This window comes from Bubalus bubalis, chromosome 21, assembly GCF_019923935.1.
Source record: "Bubalus bubalis isolate 160015118507 breed Murrah chromosome 21, NDDB_SH_1, whole genome shotgun sequence".
NCBI lineage: Eukaryota > Metazoa > Chordata > Mammalia > Artiodactyla > Bovidae > Bubalus > Bubalus bubalis.
The window spans coordinates 10389044-10407450 of NC_059177.1; the positions used below are offsets into that span (position 1 = coordinate 10389044).

Genomic DNA, 18407 nt, shown 5'->3' on the forward strand with positions numbered 1-18407 from the left:
TACTTGGATATGAGGAAGATGTGTTTATGGTTTCATGCCACATTCTTTGGACTTTGATCTCTCCTTTTGTCCAGTTAACTGCTTTCTTTGAAAAGTGTCCTGCCTGAAGCTATGTGGGGCTAGAGATGGTATCAACGCTATAGACTTTGTGTATAAAAATAGGGCAGAGATAGTTCAAGATGGTAGGTTTGGGGAAGGAAGATTAAATCAAAGCCCTGAGTTTAGAATTGAAACAGTGCTTCTTTAAAAAGCAATCTACCTTTAAAAAAGAAAAAAAACTAACTGACTGACTGCTTGGTCACTGCTTTTATGTATTGAAATACAAGAAGACTATAAGGAAGAGATCAGAAATTAGAAAATGAGGTAATCTTGAATCAGAGTGGTAGGGATGCATCACAGTTTTCACTGGTAGAGAGCTTTACTGTTTTTTTTTTTATTAGTTCCTATTTATATATCAGTGGCTTTAGTACAACTTTAATGAATTTAATTTTAATATGCTTGGAATTTATTATTCTGTCCTTTACTCCTACACTGTTTAATTCCGTGGAAGAGCCCATCGAAGGACGTTACGGGGACACATTGGAGCAGAGCCCGTACACCCAGCAGTGATGACCTCATGGCGTGTAGCCCAGAGAAATGTGCAGCGTTAGTACTGTGCACTCACTGTTGACTCTTGGCGCCCGGGGGCTTGAGCAATAGGTCCATTCCCACAGAAACAAACACTTGCCGAACTTTTGTTTCTGTAGCCTGCTTTTTAATACTCTTTATAATAGGAAGTTTGGAAATACTTTCAGTTCTCTCTTCTTTGATGAATCGTTTGCTTTTGAACAACATAAATGCCACCTGTCACATACTGGAGGATTCTTTTTGTTCACCGGGTGTACAACCAGTAGTAGCAATTGGGATGTCCAAGTTGTGGATTTTCCTACCAGATTCAGCAGTTTTTAAAACTGAGGGAATTCCCTGGCAGTCCAGTGGTTAGAACTCCACTCTTCCAATGCTGGGGCCCGGATTGCATCCCTGGTCAAGGAACTAAGATCCTGCAAGCTTCACAGCACAGCTGAATAAATAGATAAATAAAATAAAACTATCTGAGCTCTGCATTATATTTTAGAAAAAGAAAATCAAAGTAGATCATTTTCAGTTCAACTTGTTAAATCTTATGCTTTTGCAGAAGACCAGGTGTTACAGAGAGGATGAGAACTAAGACTGATTCCTTCAGTGAACTTACCTGTTTGGGAGGATGGAATAGCTTATATGAAAGAATGTGTGATTTGAGTAATACATGTTTTGGTCATGGGTTTTTGTTTTTTTTTTTTTTTTTTTTTTAAAGTATTTTGTTAACTGAGAGAAGTCACAGGTAAAACTTTCATAGAGAAGGAACTTTATTTTCAGTGAAATGTCATTCACCACAGTGACTTTACCATGCACATCATTTACCACCAAATGCACACCATTAGGCATTTTAGAAAATTTTGGATAAACAAGATTTTTTTTTACACATGTAATAACACTTTATATTCTGTTTTCATGATAATATAAGAAAAGTATGCAAATGCAGATATGTTGCTTCAGTACCTCTTAGTATTTATTGCAATATCATTTTCTCTGAATTTAATTTTGCCAGTGGTAAAATTATACCACTTAGCCTTATACTTATGAAATACATTTTGGGGAGTTTCTGCATTATTTTTTGTGAATGATCATCTCATTAAGTATGAATTGAAACCTTTGTTCTGTCTGAAGTATTATTTTAATGCTTTATTAGAACTACACTTTAAAATTTTACCTTTTGGTGTATTTTAGGCTTTTAAAAATTGCAGCCTCTATGACAGGAATACATTTTACACTGTAATCCAGTATTCATAAGCAAAGATGTGCCTGTTTTTGTATGTATATAAGTATATAAAAAATACAGAAACAAATTTTACAAAAATAGTATTTACTGTATGTGATCCACTCTAGTATTTTGTATTTTTTTTAATGTTGGTTGAACCCATAAATTGATTTTATGAACTACTAATAAGTTGCAGTCCACATTTAGAAAAACATTACTTTAGATCAGGTTTCTGAATAGTGTTCCCTAAGATCCTAAATGGGTATAAGAGTTGCAAAAGAAAGATATTTTTACCAAACTACCTGAGGAACTTGTTCATTGCTTTTGTTTTATACATTGCTCTTCTGGGCAAGATTGCTTAAAAAATCTGACTAGAATGCTTAAAAAAATTAGGAAAACACAAATCTGAGTAGTTAGTTACTATTTAATTTGGTTTCTTGGATTTGACATGTGGTGCTAAACGTATTTTCTTAAAGACCTGACAGGAAATATGGTTTTCTGGTCTTGTCATAAATTTTATATCTATTTTCTTTGATTTATATGTATGCCACTTTTATATGTATACTTTGCGTTCCACGCTTTGCTCTGACCAGGTTTCTGGCTCCACTCGCTGTTTTACACAGGGAAGGCTCTTGAGAAGGGGTGCTTCCCAGGTGTGTGCACAAGCAGACCCGAGGGAGCACTCCCCATTTTAGTGCTGCAGTTGTTTGTCTTTTAGTTCTGTTTTTTGGTAAGTTTCGTCATAGCTATGTGTTCCTGCTTCGTTGCTTCTCCATGACTTGCTTTTGCCACCTTTCACGTGATGGACAATGATGGTCACAGACCGTTAGGATGCTTAATTCCTGTGTTTAAAGGCTTCCTTGGGTGTTTTGTGCTGCAGTGTACTGGGGTGAATCATCTGAACATTACTGATTATACATTCTGGATTTGAATGAGAACGTGAAGTTTTTCCTGTACATATAGTTTAACAATAATCTATACTAGTAAAGAGTGAGGGGGGAGAGTATTCTTTAATTCAGGTGTCACAGCTGTTATGTTGAATAATTTGGGGATTTTAAAGTAGTGCTGGATTTTTCATAATTTTATGAATGTTGCTTTCCCCCGCCTTTATATTTCTGATTTTGGAAATAAAACCAACTTTCACCTTTTCCTGAAATCCAGTATGATGCTCTTAAGGATAGATCATCAAGACTTTCATCATTAGTATGTATTGCATGACTTTGTGTTAAATATAGTTTCACTTTATAAATAATTGGTAATGCTAATCCTAGATTATGTCTAACTTTTTCACAGGTCTGTTGTGATGTTTGGGGGAAATATATGACTAACGGCAAATTGTAGTGTGCAGTTGTGGCATGATTTAGCACTTGAATAGCTTTGCCTTTTAGGATCTCAGGATCATATAAAAATTTTTTGCTTTCCCATTCAGGACTAAGATTGGTAGTAGTATCTTTTCTTAAAATGATGAGTCACCCAGCTGACACACACTCAGGGCCCTGGAAGACATGTTTCCAGCAGTGTTGTGAGATGTACTGAAACACAGCAGCGTGTTTTACAGCTACACCTGCTATGTCTTATGTTCCGTGTCACAAGCCAGCAGGTGTGAGAGGATTCAGGTGACAACTGAAACGTCAGTTCCTCCACTCCTTTTTGCTGGATTTGGTTTATTTTTGATGGCATGTCATTTTGGCCAAGGAAGTTTACCTGTAGTGTGTTTTTCTTGGGTTAATGTATCCATATGTTGCCACAGCTCTTATGTTCAGAGTAATAATGTCTAAAAGAAAGATATGGACTTTAAAAAAAAGGAAAATGAATTTGTAATCACTGATTCAGAATCTAGCTGTGCATGTTTCAGCTGATGTGTGTAGAGCAGGCTGTTGACAGCTAGGCCCCTTCTAGCTGCATCTCCTCCCTTCAGACCAAAGGTGCATATCCACATTGCACTTCTTATCTGCCAGTTGTCCTGTTTACTAGTATTGCTGTCTTCTATCCCCTCACATGCACTTGGCTCTGACTCCTAGAAGTTACATCCAAGGATGTCAGGTTATTATCTAATGATGCTGCTGCTTTTTGAGACAGACCATGCTGTGTAGGCTGCTCTCCACTGAGCAGCACCTGCTGCAGGACCCGTAACTCGGGTTAAGAGGACTGTCTCAGGCAGTGCCGTGTTACGTTTTCTGTTCTCATTGTGCTTTGATGGATACACAGGATTGCTCTTTGGCCTTTAGGTAAGGAGGACTGCGAAAGGAAGCGGCCTCTCTTGTCACTCATACCTTTTTAAAGAAGCGGAGACTCAAATGAGGTGTGGCGTGAAGGCCCCCACTTAGAGCCTGCTGGTTCTGAGTCCTAATTCAGTTTTCAGCTGGCTCAGCACAGAGCTGGATGGCACAGCAGGGATGAGGGGGATGCTGGTATGCAGGCAGGCTGTGTGTCTGAGCCCGTTTCCCACTAACAGGTGCATGCATGTAGACTATTCGGTGTCTCATGTGGGCCTTTTTCTATGTATGATTTTAAGATGCACTTGATTAAATTATCTTAAAACTTCACTATGTGATCTTTAAAGTTAACATCAATATTTACTTCCAGAATCATTCTTACAGTCACTCTTACGGAATGAAGAAGAGATCTTCTGGTTCTCATAAAGACCCACTGGTTAGTTCTGTTGTGTCTCATATCATAGTATTTTGTGTGGTTGTAAAATTCACTGATCCTTTCAGGGAAATTAAGAATTATGACTGCATTGGTGTGTTCTTCAGGCATTATTGAAACCTGATAATATACAAACATGACTTACTAGAACCTTATTTAAAAATAATTTTGTTTTCATTTACAAGATTTAATATCAAGTTAACATATTATGGGCTTCCCTGGTAGCTCAGGTGGTAAAGAATCCACCTGCAATGCAGGAGACTCTGGTTCGATCCCTCAGTCAAGAAGATCCCCTGGAGAAAAGATAGGATACCCACACCAGTAATCTTGCCTGGAGAATTCCATGGACAGAGGAGCCTGGCAGGCCCCAGTCCATGGGGTCGCAAAGAGTCGGAAATGACTGAGCGACTTTCACTTCACTAATGTATGCTAACCCTGGTGGCTAGAGTTAGGAAAGTGTCACACTAAGTCCATTAATACTGTATTTTCATCTATGAATTGCCCTTTGGAGGACTGTACCTTAATAGGTTTAGCGAGATTCTTATAACTTATTTTGGATATTTGAATTGATTTAGTTGTGATATTGGGCTTCCCTGGTGGCTCAGACGGAATCTGCCTGCAATGCGGGAGACCTGGATTCGATCCCTGGGTTGGGAAGATCCCCTAGAGGAGGGCATGGCAACCCACTCCAGTATTCTTGCCTGGAGAATCCCTGTGAACAGAGGAGCCTGGTGTGCTACACAGTCCATGGGGTTGCAAAGAATCGGACATGACTGAACGACTAAGCACAGTTGTGGTATTATAGGCAGTACCAAACTCACATATAGCTGTCATTCTGAATGATGGTTTTTATAGATTTGAGATTTGGGGAACTTGAAATTAATTTTCTGGTAGAAACAACAAAGTTTATGATGGCAGAATTCCCATGCCATCTTGCAGAAAATTCTTCAACCTATAGTGTAATTAAGCTGTAGGACTAATAGTGCTCTCCATTCCAGCCAGCCTGCTAAATGGCGTTGCTGTGGAGAAAAAAAAAGTCTACAGTGCCCATTTGGGGTGCGGGGAACACCTCTTCCCTGTCGAGTTGCAACAGCCCTGGCAGAGGAAGTGCAGCCCAAGCTCCTTGCTAACTCGGGGCTCCCTTGGGTAGGGCTCTGACCATTGGTGAGGTGGAGAGCGGGGTGGGAACCTTTGGCTGGTAGAAATGAGGAAGGAGGCGAGGATGAAATGGGAGGACATTAGTGAGACCTGGCAGGTGGAGTATTGGGAGCTCTGGGGAGAAGTGAGTCATGGAGCCTCTCAGAGGGTGTGGTGCAGGCGGGTCGGGCAGGGCAGGGTTGGGATGGGAGGAGGGCTGTCCCCTATTGCAGTGTCAACAGTGGAGGAGCCGTCTTTCAGTCAGAGATTGCCTGGGCTTCCTTAACCTTGAGCAAAAAAGATGGCTGGAATTGTTTAGATGGTTTCTCTCCCCCTCAAGCAATCACAGTAATGCAATTGCTTCCCTTAGTCTATTGAAGATGAACCTGCTGTAGACCAAACCGTATTTACTGCTCACACTCTTTCTTTGGTAATTTAATTTAATCAGTTTATTTGAACAAATAATGGAAATAGGAGTTTTGGAAAAAAAAAAAAAAAAGCTTTAATGATTTCTGTGATGTTTCCAAATAGATTATAAAAGTGGTAATTACCCATTCATCCTGGGTTTTTCAAGGACATTCCTAAGTGTGACATGAGAATAATTCACTTCCTGTTTCCTTTCTATTTTATCTGAGGGTTTATATTATTTTTAAAGTAAAAAAAAAAAAATAGCAATGATTTGGTTTGAAAAGTTAACCTTTAATATTAGTCTTCTTTGAGAGACTTGAAATCGCTGTTATTTTGACTTTGACTTAATATAATTCAAATCTTTAAAATCATTGTTTTGGAGAAGGGGTTTGGCAATATCCAATTTTGTCATTGCTGTTAGGTTAACAGCATTTAACCTAAGAAAAATGTGTTTGATTTTGCTTTTTGCAGAGTGGCCTCTACTTTGACCAAAGAAACTATAGCAGTCTTAGACATAGCAAACCCACCTCTGCCTACTATTCTCGGGTTCGTCACAAGATTTTTTGGCTTTATTTGTTTTATCCAACTTTAACACATTTCTAATCCCCTGTTTTGCATTTTGACTAGTTAGGACTAATCTGTGAATGGCTCTGTTTGTACAGGTTTGTGATAACTGAATTCACATTGTCTGTGTGAGTGTATCTTTAAATAATGGTAACTGTTGAATCACCACATTTATTAATGAGTACCATTTTTTCCAATTTTTTAAGTGAAAAATATTTACATTTACAAAAAAGTTCAAAGAATTGTATAGTAACCTCCCGCATACCTATACTCAGATTCAACAATGAACATTTTTACTATATTTCCTTTATCGTGTAATTCTCTGTCTGCCTGTCCCACTGTGTTTCAATCAGTCCCATCTTTTTGGGAAGGGCACATTTCAAAATAAGTTGTAGGCATCAATACATATCACGGTGTATGTCCTTTTACTAAAAGTGTACATGTGGAAATATGAACTATAAGTGTGATGAGAGGGAATGCCCTGGTGGTCCAGTGGTTAGGGCTCAGTGCTTCCACTGCCAGGGCCTGAGTTCAGTCCCTGGTTGGGGAACTAAGATCCCACAAGCTGAGCAGCATGACCAAGAAAATGTGTGATGAAAAGAATGTAATTATGTAATGTGAGAATCTCTTGTTCTTTCAAGGCATTTGGCACACCGTACATTTAGAGCATATTAAATATATGGCACACAGTACATTTAAAATAATTCAGTTGTCAAAACCTGCATACATGATTTAGTCTTATTTTCCATGTCTGATTGGGCTTAGTGAAAAAGAACTGAAAATGTATTGAGATGACATCAGGAAAAAAGATTTAATTCCTTTTTAAATAATGCTGTGCCTTGTTTAATGCATGGGTTCACTGTGACCAGTATAATTTATCTAATTAAACTGAAGCACTTTGCCCATGGCTTGTTCTGAAATACAGGTTTTCTAATCCCCTTGGAGAAGAGTGTTTATAGCAATAACTCAGAGCTCATTACCTGGCTCCGCAGTCATCAGGATAAGCCCATCGATGTCAAGGAGCTGCTGGTAACTGCGGCGGCGTGGCCACGGTTTGCACACTCCCTGTACCGTGGCCCTTGTTCCCAGAACATTGCTTTAGGTGGCCCTCTCATCTCCTAACATTAACATTCAAAGACCAGTGGGACTTAAACACATTTATAGAAAACTGTTCCAAGTGTGTTTCTTTCTGATCCCTTAAAATTGATAGTTAAAGAGATTTCTAATGGTTAAGTTTTTCGCACTTTGTGTGTACTTAACTGCCTTAAACACTTATGAATTATGGAATATAAAACAAACATAAGCGTTCTGCTTTCATGATTGTGAGACCAGTTCTCCCTTTCTTTTCTTGCTTGTGTTTTGTTTTTGTTTCTTAGCAGTCTTCCTCCCTGTACAGCGACCCTCTGGCGACATCCAAGAGCTACAGGGTTAGTATCCTGAGGAGTGGGGGGCCTTCAGGGCTGCCAGTTCCTTTCCTTTGGGTTAAATCATGCACTTTCTCCATAGGCCTCCTCCACTGTAAATTCTGGTCTGCTGAGAAGTGCCAGTCTGGTTTGTATTTTCCACTTCCAGTGTGTGTACTCTTGGCGAAGCCATTGTCATGGTGCTGACTCTAGCTTGACATCTTTCCTCCAAAATAGCTAAGGGCACGTGGCTTTAGTGCTGTGTGTACCGCAAAATGTGCTGCCTGTGCTTACAGCACACAACTTGCGGGGAGTAAAGAGTGTCTTCCCCTCACGGTGGTAGACACTGCTGGCTGCTGGCGGGCCCTTGCCTAGAATTGGCTTCCTGTAGAGGAGGTGGATTTGCATGGGTTCCACTCCACTGGCATACTTGTGTGAGATGGCTGCCTAGGCATGGGATGTCGTATTTTTGGAGGGGAACAGCTGTGGCCTTGGCCACATCAATACTCGGCTCTAATGAAGCCAGCTGACTCGAAAGCCAAAACAATCGCTCTGTGTAATGTGCGATTGTGAGTTGGTTGCTTTCAGGCTGTTTGTTTTGTTGTGGCCTCTTCTAGTGACCGGGAACCTGAGGCTTTGTGCATAGTTGTATCATGACAGTCGGCAAAGCTTTGTGTAGCTCACTTTCTTACCTGTTTTCTTCCCTCTTTTGAGAGAATAAATTGGCAAATGTCTCCTAATTTCATAACATGGTGATGAAAGGCAGTGCTGTAACCAGTGGTGCTGTTTGAAATGAAGTGTGAGCCTGAAGCTTTACTGAGGCTGACGCAGGAATTTATGCAGACATAAATGAGTCTTATCACCTCGGGAGGCTGTGCACTTAAACACTATTCTTCAGCTTTTTTGGAACTGAGTACTTTGGAGAAGTTATGTCACTTTGAAAATAACTTTGATGCTGAATGGCTAAATGGCATTTCCTTTGTTCTTCAGGTGTCATTGTATAATGGTGGATTATATAACCCTTACGGTTCTCGAACTGTAAGTCCAAGCAGGGGGAGGTGGTGAGGAGGGCGAGGTGTAGGTGGGCAGTTTACTTACAAAGAAAAAGCCAGTTAATCTGACCTGTAATAACTCTCCAAGCTGTGACCCATCAGCTTGTCAACTGTGACTCTCCCCCAAGCTGTGAGGAGGCGCCTGCTGCAAACTGAGGCTTCAAGTGTGAAGGCAGTACAAGCAGAGAAACCTCTTTTCTGGCTCATTAGTTCCTCAGGGAGAGGATGAGAATAGCGCTTCTCGGGGCACCCCTTCTTCTCTCCTTGCTCTTGCCGTGGGCCGCTGGGTCATGAGGGTAGGAGCAGTAGGGCTCCAGCCGGGGGAGTAACAGTCACCTTCACCTGGGAACCAGGGTGAGTCAGGTCCAGGGGCACTGATGTATTCCCAGCGGGAAAAGGAGCTGATCGTTATTGTAAAACCTGTCTTCTTGGAAACTTTATAGCCATCTGAATACAGTTTTCACTCATCAAGAGCGAGTTCATCCCGAAGCAGTCCTGTGGTGAGCTGCCTGGTCTCTTTGCATGTTCTGTAGACACTTCTGATTGGTTCATTAATCTGTACTCACAGTTCAGAATATCGGGAGTGTGGTGTGTTTCACCCTTTTGTGCATGGGTTGCCATTTTCCTTCAGTACACAAACTCAAGAACTAATTTGTGTGAATTGGTGGTTGCTGTATGAATGTGACGTAGCACATAATTCTTGTATGAGTCTGAATCTACTGCCATTAGAATTTTGTTTTTAATTTATTTGTAACTGTCATTTGGAAATTCTTTTTTCCCCCCCAGTGGTGGTAATTCAGGGTGTGAGTTAGCTGCCCTGTCCTTTTGCTTTCTCCTTTTCGTCTCTACTTTATACATTGAACCATTCCACTTGCTTCCTAGCCCTTCAATCAGTGGAGTGAGAGAAGAAATGAAATACATCAACTTTTTAAAAATTGCTACATAAAACACGAAACTGGGATGATTCTAATTACCCAGTCTTTCTAGAGTATTAAAACTTGTTTTAAATTTATAAACGTAATATTAGCTTAAGGAAAGTACAAAGTAAAAGTCCTCTGCCCCTATTCTCCTGTTTCTGTCCCCCAAATGCAGCCTCTGTTTGTGTATAACGTTTGAACAGTATGGAAGTGATTCATGTATATAATGCTGCTTAACTTCTTTACTCACAGTATCTTTTCAAATCAGTATATAAAGATTTATTTTATTCTTTTTTGGGGAGGGGAACATTTAAAAGATTTTAAAAAATAAGTCATGTCCCTTTCTAGTTCCACTGAGTGCCTCTTGGGGATTAGTTTTATGTCAGCACATTTTTTTTAATGGCAATGTATCATCATTCTGTTAGTGCGTGGGCTGTCCATTTGAAAAATTGCTCCCATTTTGATGAGCTTTTAGGTTGTCAGATTTTTGTTTCAACAGATACTTGTACAATGAACATGCTTATACAAGTATATTTTTGTGTACTTATATGAGTAGATAGATCTGCATGGTAAATTGCTAATCATGAAATGATGGAACCAAAGAGTATGTACATTTATATATTACCATATTACCCACCAAAAAGACTGTGCTAATTACTGTTTTTAATAGAAAATTATGACTTTTTTAGGAAACACCTTGTTATTCTTGATGATGTTAAAATTGGAGAAGTTATTAAGCAGTGTCTTAAAGGTCAGCATAGGTTACTTTGTGGAGTAGAATAGGCAAGTTATATGGGCTTTCTTCTGTGTATATGTTTGACTCATTTTTCCTGCCATTTCCAAGTGACATTTATCAAGGATTCCACTGTTACAGTTAACAAAAAGTTATTAAAGGGATGTTTAAGGAGATAAAAGCTTTTTCACAGAAGGAAGTTTATTTTTAACCCACCTGGTAATAAAATTCCATTTGGCAATTCTTGAGCCTGATGTCATTTTTAGTGTCCCCACTGTGATGGTCCCTTGTCAAAAAAAAAAAAAAAAACTTATGGTAATGTTTTTAGTCAAGTATAGAATCTTGTCCTTGTGTGCTGGCTAAATGTGATTTCATTTGCAAGCTGGGACTCAGAGTTATTTATTACCCTAGTGATGCCAGAATGGCTCCTTAGTGACGTCAGAATGGAGGCAGCCTGCACACACTGAAGGTGCGTCTTCCAGTGCTGCTGAAAGAGCGAGGGGACTGCGCAGTAATGTTAGAAACACCTCCATGTGCTGCGCAGGAGTGAATAAAGGACAACAGGAATCATCATTTCAGTGTCCTTGGTGGTAGGAAATTCTGTGTTTGACATAAATTATTTCATTTGAGAAGATTATTTTTCTCTCCCAAACTAAAAGACAGTGTATTTATTGACTTAATGAATTATAAGATTATAATGCATTGTAATCAGTGGATCCCAGAGGGCCTAGAGGTTTAAAAAGCATGAGCTCCCTAGCAGGTTTTGGCTAGTAGAGTCATGCTTCACCCCCCTTTTTCTTTCATGTAACTTAAAAGGTAAAGTAAATACTATTTTAATCTTTGTGCTCTTTGGAACTATCTTTTGGTTTTGGGTGATTATTCATTATGCCTCAAAACAGCCTTTTGGTTTAATGGTGCTCAGTAGTGGTGCTAATTACAATCAATACTCATAGGGAGCATTTGCGTGTTTCCCAAAGCCTGCCTTCCTGTGCTTATGGTCATGGGAAGACCATATACCTGTGGTGAAACTGCATCTTTGTCATTATCTGCTTTTAATGTCCGTAGTTTCTCGACGATGACACTGCAAGCATTGCGTCTTCTGGTTGTGCCAGCCGTGGGCGAAGGGACAGCGTGGTGAGCGTGTTTTGCATGCAAACACATCTAATAAGTTTTAAAATTGCAACACTGTGTGATCACATGAAATCTATTGCAAACTGAAATTTGCACTTGACAAAATGAGCATTCTCTTCAAATTTAGTTTATATGAATAATTTACCTTCAGAAATGTATTCCTGAGAATACATTTTCTCATTGGGCTGTGTAAGCTTTCCTAATGACACCTCTTATGTGCTAGTCATTATGTACTTGACAGATTTTCACTTTTTATTCTTTGTTGCTGTTTTATGCACATGCATGTATATGCACAGTTCACCAAAAACAAAAAATCCTCAAACAAGATTAATGTTTCCACATTCTTTAAAACTCATTACTTTGGATTACAAATCATGCTGCCATTAATTAGTAGTTTTCTTTGCTATGTATTTAACTATTGTTTATATGTCTTTTAAGACCTGTGAATTTTTTGAGTTGCTGATGGCAAAATTTAAAAATATTGTCTTAGAATTCAACTAGAGTTACAATTGTAAAGGTAAGAAATAGCTACGTTAGAACATAAATTATATGATTTCAGGTTATTTTTTTTTTTTTGATGAAGCAAGGAATTTTACAGAGAGCGGATGACATTTTTTCTATATTAAGAATTGATTTGAAAATTACATTGAGGAGAATGGTGTGTCAGCTTAGAGCTAAAAGAAAAAAAGAGAGCCCAATAACTGAGAGGCTATAGAGGCTATAATTCCGTTAAGAAATTAGAAGGCCATTTACTTTGAGTCATGTTTTGTGAAAGATTGTGAACCCAAGTTTTTCTTGGACAAGGGGAACAGCAAGTCTGTGAGCTTTGTTGCCAGAAATACAGTGATTGAACTAAGACAGTTTTGGTTCCTTGGCAAGCCAGGTAATGCTCATAATCATGGCTGAAGAGGAAAGAACAGTCCCTGCCGCCCTCAAACACCCTGGGAAGTGATGGAGTGGAAGGGGCAGGGGCTTGGACCGTTGCTCCAACCTATTAGTTGCGTTAATAGTGATTCCTTTATTTATTATTTTTATTTATTTCTTTATTTCTTTAATGAGCATGTAATAACTGTCTTTGTAGGTAGGCTTAATATATCACATAAATGAACTATCGAAATTCTGAGATGGTGGGTACCTTTATAGTATTATATGTAAATTTAAGTTGCATTACTATTACTGTAAACAAGAATACTATTGTATGATCATCTCAGCTCTTCATAAAACTTCATATTTGTAAGCCTTAAAGAAGGCATCTGTGTGGATGGGCTTCCAGATTCCTTTCTGGAAGAGAAGAGTTTTTGAGTGAGGTAATCAGACAGAGCTGAGGTAAGCAGTAGCTGATGAGTGAGGTAACAAATGTTCATTGATTGAAGCAATTATACTTCAATAAAAAGAAAAAAATGTTCATTGTTTTTTAATTCAACAAATGCTTATAGAGTGAGTACCAGTTATATATGAGGCACTGTGTTAATTGCTGGGAATAATGTGGTATGCTACACAGGCCAGATTACTGACTTCATGGAGCTTACATCCTAATGAAAGAAATAGGGGGAAAAAACTGGTAAAGGAAGGAACAAAAGGAGAAAGTAAACCTAGAGACTGTGAAGAGAAAAAGCAGGTGATATGATAGAGGACATTGAGTGGAGTGTGTGTCCCTTCGGGATGGGGTGATCAGAGAAGGCGTCTCCAAGGGAGGTGAGCTTTGAGCTGAGAGTTCTTAGGCCAGTGCCAACGGCTAAGGTAGAAAGAGACTGTTGTGTTTAGGGACAGAACGACACCAGTGTGGTTCCTTCGTTGTTTTGTTCTACAGTTCCTGGTCCTGAGAAGTATGAAAAAGAGGAAACTGGAAACTGGGTAAAAGGCACAATAAATACTCTGCAGGTAGTTCTGCATTCAGCATATATGTGCTTAACAGAGTCGACAGCTACAATGCATTAGATATTTGTGGAAAATAGTAGAGGCTTTAGGTAAATGCTATCCTAGAATCCCTCGTGGTGAGGGTGATGCTCCTTTTCAGGCAGTAGATGATGATCTCTATAGCATAGAACTCTGACTAAAATTAATAAGAGTTTATTTTAGGGAGCTGTGATGTCATTTTGGAACCCGTTACATTTCTTTCTTACCTTCTTGAGTAGGTAATCAACAGCACTTCCCTCATTTCATTTCTTGATACTTTATCACACAACAAAAAAGGTTTCCCCTCATATGACAATGTTCTTATCGTTTTCTTCTCTCTCTCCTTAATTTTAAAGCATCTCATTTTCTTCTAACTGAAAGGTTTCTGCCGCTGATTATTTTAGTCGCTCCAATCGTAGGGGGAGCGTCGTCTCCGACGTGGATGACGTGAGCATCCCAGATCTGACCAGCGTGAGTGCAGTGCATGGGGACCCACTGTCTCAGGCTTGTGACTAACAGCTAATACAGTAGCTATTTTAAAATCAGAATTTAATTTATTTGAGTACACTAGCATTGAATAGTTTTTTGTTTTGTTTCAAAATGTATACATTGATATGTTCTTATTTTTTTAAACAATTTTTCCTATGGAAATTTTCCAGAAGCAGCCCGAACAATTATTGATATTTTGCTAATTTTGTTTCATCTGTTTCTTCTTCTTTCCCTCCTTTTTTTCCTGAATTATTTTAAAGCAAATCCCGTACATCATGCCATTTCCCAATAAATAGTTCAGTATGCCTCTCTAGTTAAGAACTTTTTTCTTATTTATTGTATCAGACCTAACAAAAGGATAAAAAACTCCTTAAAACCATCTAATACCTTTCCCATATTTAGATATTCCTGATCGGTCTAAAAATTTTTCTTCTCTTTTCATTTTGGTGAATCTATAAATTTTAGGTGGACTTTGAAGGTTGAACAATAAAATCCACTACTTAGTAAAATGTCACTAATTTGCCATAACTGGGAAGAATCCGAATAGATGTAAACATTTGGATTGTGGCGTTGTTTTTGAAGAAGTGCCTGCCCGTCGCTTTCACTTCATTCTGTGTGCTCTGTGCTCAGTCATGTCCAACTCTTTGCGACCCCATGGACTGTAGCCTGTCAGACTCCTCTGTCCATGGAGTTCTCCAGCAAGAATACTAGATTGGATTACCGTTTCCTCCTCCAGGGTATCTTCCCAATCAGGGATCGAACTGTGTTTCCTGAATCCCCTGCATTGGCAGGCAGATTCTTTTACCACTGGGCCACCTGGGAAGCCCTCACATTCCTTGGGAACTGCATTTAGGAAAGAGTGTCCGGTAGAAATGCCTGGAGGCATTTACCTTAATGAAGGAACCCACAGCAACAGAAGTCTACCTGCCTGGTATTTCTAACAGCCTGATTTTCTGTCTGTAACACCTCTCTGTTGCTGACATTAGTGTTGTTTTTGTGTTGTTTTGCCCTTGAACCAACAACTGCTCTAGTTATCAACTCTTTGAAGCAGATGAGGCAGAGTTTCTTAACAAAAAATTAGACCCTTTTTTTAATGAAGAGATAGTTCTTTACATTTAGCACATCACAGATTGTATTTAAATAGCTACTTCTGAATGGCTGATCCTAGAAAACAATTCTAAGTGTGGTCCTCAAGTGTTCCAGATTGTTGGCTCTCAAAGCTGGCTGAGCAACAGCCCCTGTCTTGGCTTTCATCAGATCAAAGAATCTCTTTGCACCCAAGTTAGAAGACTGGCTCCCAGGTCCTTCCCCTGAAATATTGCCTATTTTATTAATTTGCTTATTAACCTGTTTTTTCATAGATATAATCAGTTTAATTTGTTATGTACACTCTTTCTCTTAAAAACTTTGAGTCCGTTTAGCACCTAATGTGATGTCTGAGTTACTGGTTAGGTCCTCCTTACATTTATTTCTTCGCAATTTATTTTAGTAACTTATACAGAAGTGAAAAGATTGACTTTATTTTTAAAGTCTTCCACTGCTGCTTCTAATCAAATAAAACTCTTCTCCCAGTAATTATTTTTATTTATCTACACATTTTAATAAAAATTATACATATTTAAGATATATAACTAATGATTTGGATTTGATACACATGTATATAGGCTTCTTGTTGTTAATTTAGTCGCTAAGTCGTGTCCAGCTCTTTTGCAACCGCATGGACTATAACCTGCCAGGCTCCTCTGTCCATGGGATTTCCCAGGCAAGAATACTGGAGTGGTTGCCATTTCCTTCTTTAGGGGGTCTTGCCGATCCAGGGACAAACCCTGCATCTCCTGCATTGGCAAGTGGATTCTTTACCACTGAGCCACCAGGGAAGCCCCCATGTAGGCTCTGCATATGTATATCAAGTCATGCTGTGCACCTTATAACATAAGCACAAGATTCTCCAGAGCGTTAGTTGGTAAACTTGGCCAGCACCCTGTTTTATAGCCTATGAGCCGCAGTGATTTTTTTTTTTCCTGAATGGTTGTCTAAGTACCTATGTAATATCCTTAATTTTGCCTCTTGGCACAGCCTAAAATAATAAAGTTTGTTCAAATGCCTTAATATAATACTCTTATCTCTTGATCACACATTATATTAGATTTATGATATAGGTGACAGAAGGGTTGCTGCTTGCTGAAAGTGGCTCTCCATATCATATATGCATAGCTCAGTTGTATCAAATCTCCAGTGTTCTTTTAAAAGAGAAATATAATTTAGAACAAAATGCATCTTTATTTCTAAACAACTCTTTCTATTTCTAAATAACACTTTCAAATGACGGTATTAAAATGTATTCACAACTAAAATTCTGTTTCCATTCAAAAAAATTCTGTTATGTTTTACCATTTTAGTAGGACAGAATTATCGGTCACAGTAGTCATATGCTGAGACAAGGCCAATGGGCCTCTTCATCTGAGAATAAGAAATACCTTTCTTTGAAACAGAGGGTTTCAAAGATTTGACAAGATATGTATTCTAAGAATGGAGAAGGAAATGGCAACCCACTCCAATGTCTTGCCTGGAGAACCCCAGGGACAGCAGAGCCTGGTGGGCTGCCACCTGTGGGGTCGCACAGAGTCGGACACATATTTTTCATGTGCTAATTTCAACAAATAATCATGGAGTTTGGACTTAAAGAGAAACGATCTGTGTTCTATGATGTTAAGAGCAAAGCATTTTCAGATTTCCCAGACATAGATAAGATAAAAGCATTTATCACCGAAATATAGAAAAGATGACAGTTGACACTTTGTTTACTGGTTGATAATTTGAAATTCTTGAAAGCAGCAGTGAAGTTTGCCATCATGTGCTCTTCTTTGCAGATTAACATGAATGTAAAATATTACAAGCCTGTTAGCTAGCTTTCCATTTCCAACTATCAAGGAAACCCTTTTCTCGATTGGAAAAATACGTATTTAATTATTTAGGAATGTAATGACATAACATGTACTTGAAAGTTTTTGAGAATAGTAAGCTGTCGTCAGTACTCATAAGCAAGTTCTGAGGTCTTTACTAATGATTTATTTTCAGTCTTCTTTTCTATCTCAGTTTAATTTGCTTGTTTTACAAAATTGTGACCATATAGTATTATATATAGAGCCTTTGTTTTCTGACTTTTCATATTACTACGTATTCATTTTTTCTGTGTTATTCATAAACAATTTTTGAAAAATCAGCCATAGTCACCATGTTTTACATTAGATCCTCAGACTTTATTTATCTTACAGCTGCAAGTTTGTACCCTTTTACCAGCAGCATTTCCTTCTTTTATACCTTAGCATATTAAATATGACTCCATTTTATTCCATTTAAGACCCTTGCCAGGGTCTGGTGGAGTCTTTGGGTCATCATTTTGAACACTAGCTTCTTGTTGCAGTGCAGCTCTGTGGACCTCCTGGGCATTTAGAATACCAGGTTTCAGCTCGCTTTTTGTCTAAATGGAAGGCTGGCATAACACAGCATGAGGAGGAGAATTGGGGAGTCTCTGGCCAAGTCGCTGCAGCCAAAACAACCGGGCTGTGGTGGGGCTGCTCTCAGCGCTTCTGCTGCTCCGCAGTCTGAAGCTTGGCACGTGGTCAGCCTGGGTTGCGGCAGTCCTGTCAGAGGAGAGTGACAGCAGGAGAATCAGCCCTGTGGTCGACTGGGTCACTGATGCCCCCTCTGAACTGTAAGATTTCGCTCAGGTGTCTGCCTGTTAAGAAATGGATGGGTTGGGGGTCATTTGTTTGAGAGCGATTTAAGGGACAGAATTTCAGATGGACCTGGAAGATTGTTTCTGAATGCTGCCTGTTTTTCTCTTTAACTCATTAGAAGAGAGTTGGAAGGTACTCTAAGGAGAATAAGGCAGTCTATTTAGATGTAGTGTTTCTTTTGTTCTGAGGAATAACACGTTAAATATTAAGCAATATATTTTTACTAGTATAGACATGAGGAAGGTAATTCCTTATGGCGGTATTTGCCAACATGAAAAACTATTGTTACTGCTTGTTTAAGACCCTTCATATGTGACTTTAAGAAGTCAAAATGAAGTAATGTCCATTCTTTTTTAACGGTATTGTAGTAAGAAGCAGCAAAAATAATTCAAAGGCTAAGACAGGATTTATGTTCTGATTTAGTACTTATAGAAAAAGGTGTTTACTGAGA

General features: G+C 38.9%; 1 protein-coding gene across 30 annotated transcripts in view; it reads left to right on the plus strand.

The window, feature by feature from the left end:
- Window positions 1-18407, plus strand: part of LRRFIP2 (LRR binding FLII interacting protein 2) — a 110381-nt gene that overhangs the window by 54760 nt on the left and 37214 nt on the right. For 11 of the 30 annotated variants that reach the window (XM_044934336.1, XM_025272730.2, XM_025272738.2 and 8 more), the window contains 9 exons: window positions 2999-3040; window positions 4424-4489; window positions 6503-6577; window positions 7972-8022; window positions 8102-8146; window positions 8989-9036; window positions 9494-9550; window positions 11766-11834; window positions 14109-14198. The exons of 8 other annotated variants lie outside the window; for them this stretch is intronic. In XM_044934336.1, coding sequence (XP_044790271.1) covers window positions 2999-3040; window positions 4424-4489; window positions 6503-6577; window positions 7972-8022; window positions 8102-8146; window positions 8989-9036; window positions 9494-9550; window positions 11766-11834; window positions 14109-14198 — 543 coding nt within the window. The remainder of the gene's footprint in view (window positions 1-2998; window positions 3041-4423; window positions 4490-6502; window positions 6578-7971; window positions 8023-8101; window positions 8147-8988; window positions 9037-9493; window positions 9551-11765; window positions 11835-14108; window positions 14199-18407) is intronic. 11 more of the 30 variants (XM_025272745.2, XM_025272746.2, XM_025272748.2 and 8 more) reach the window with 9 other exon arrangements.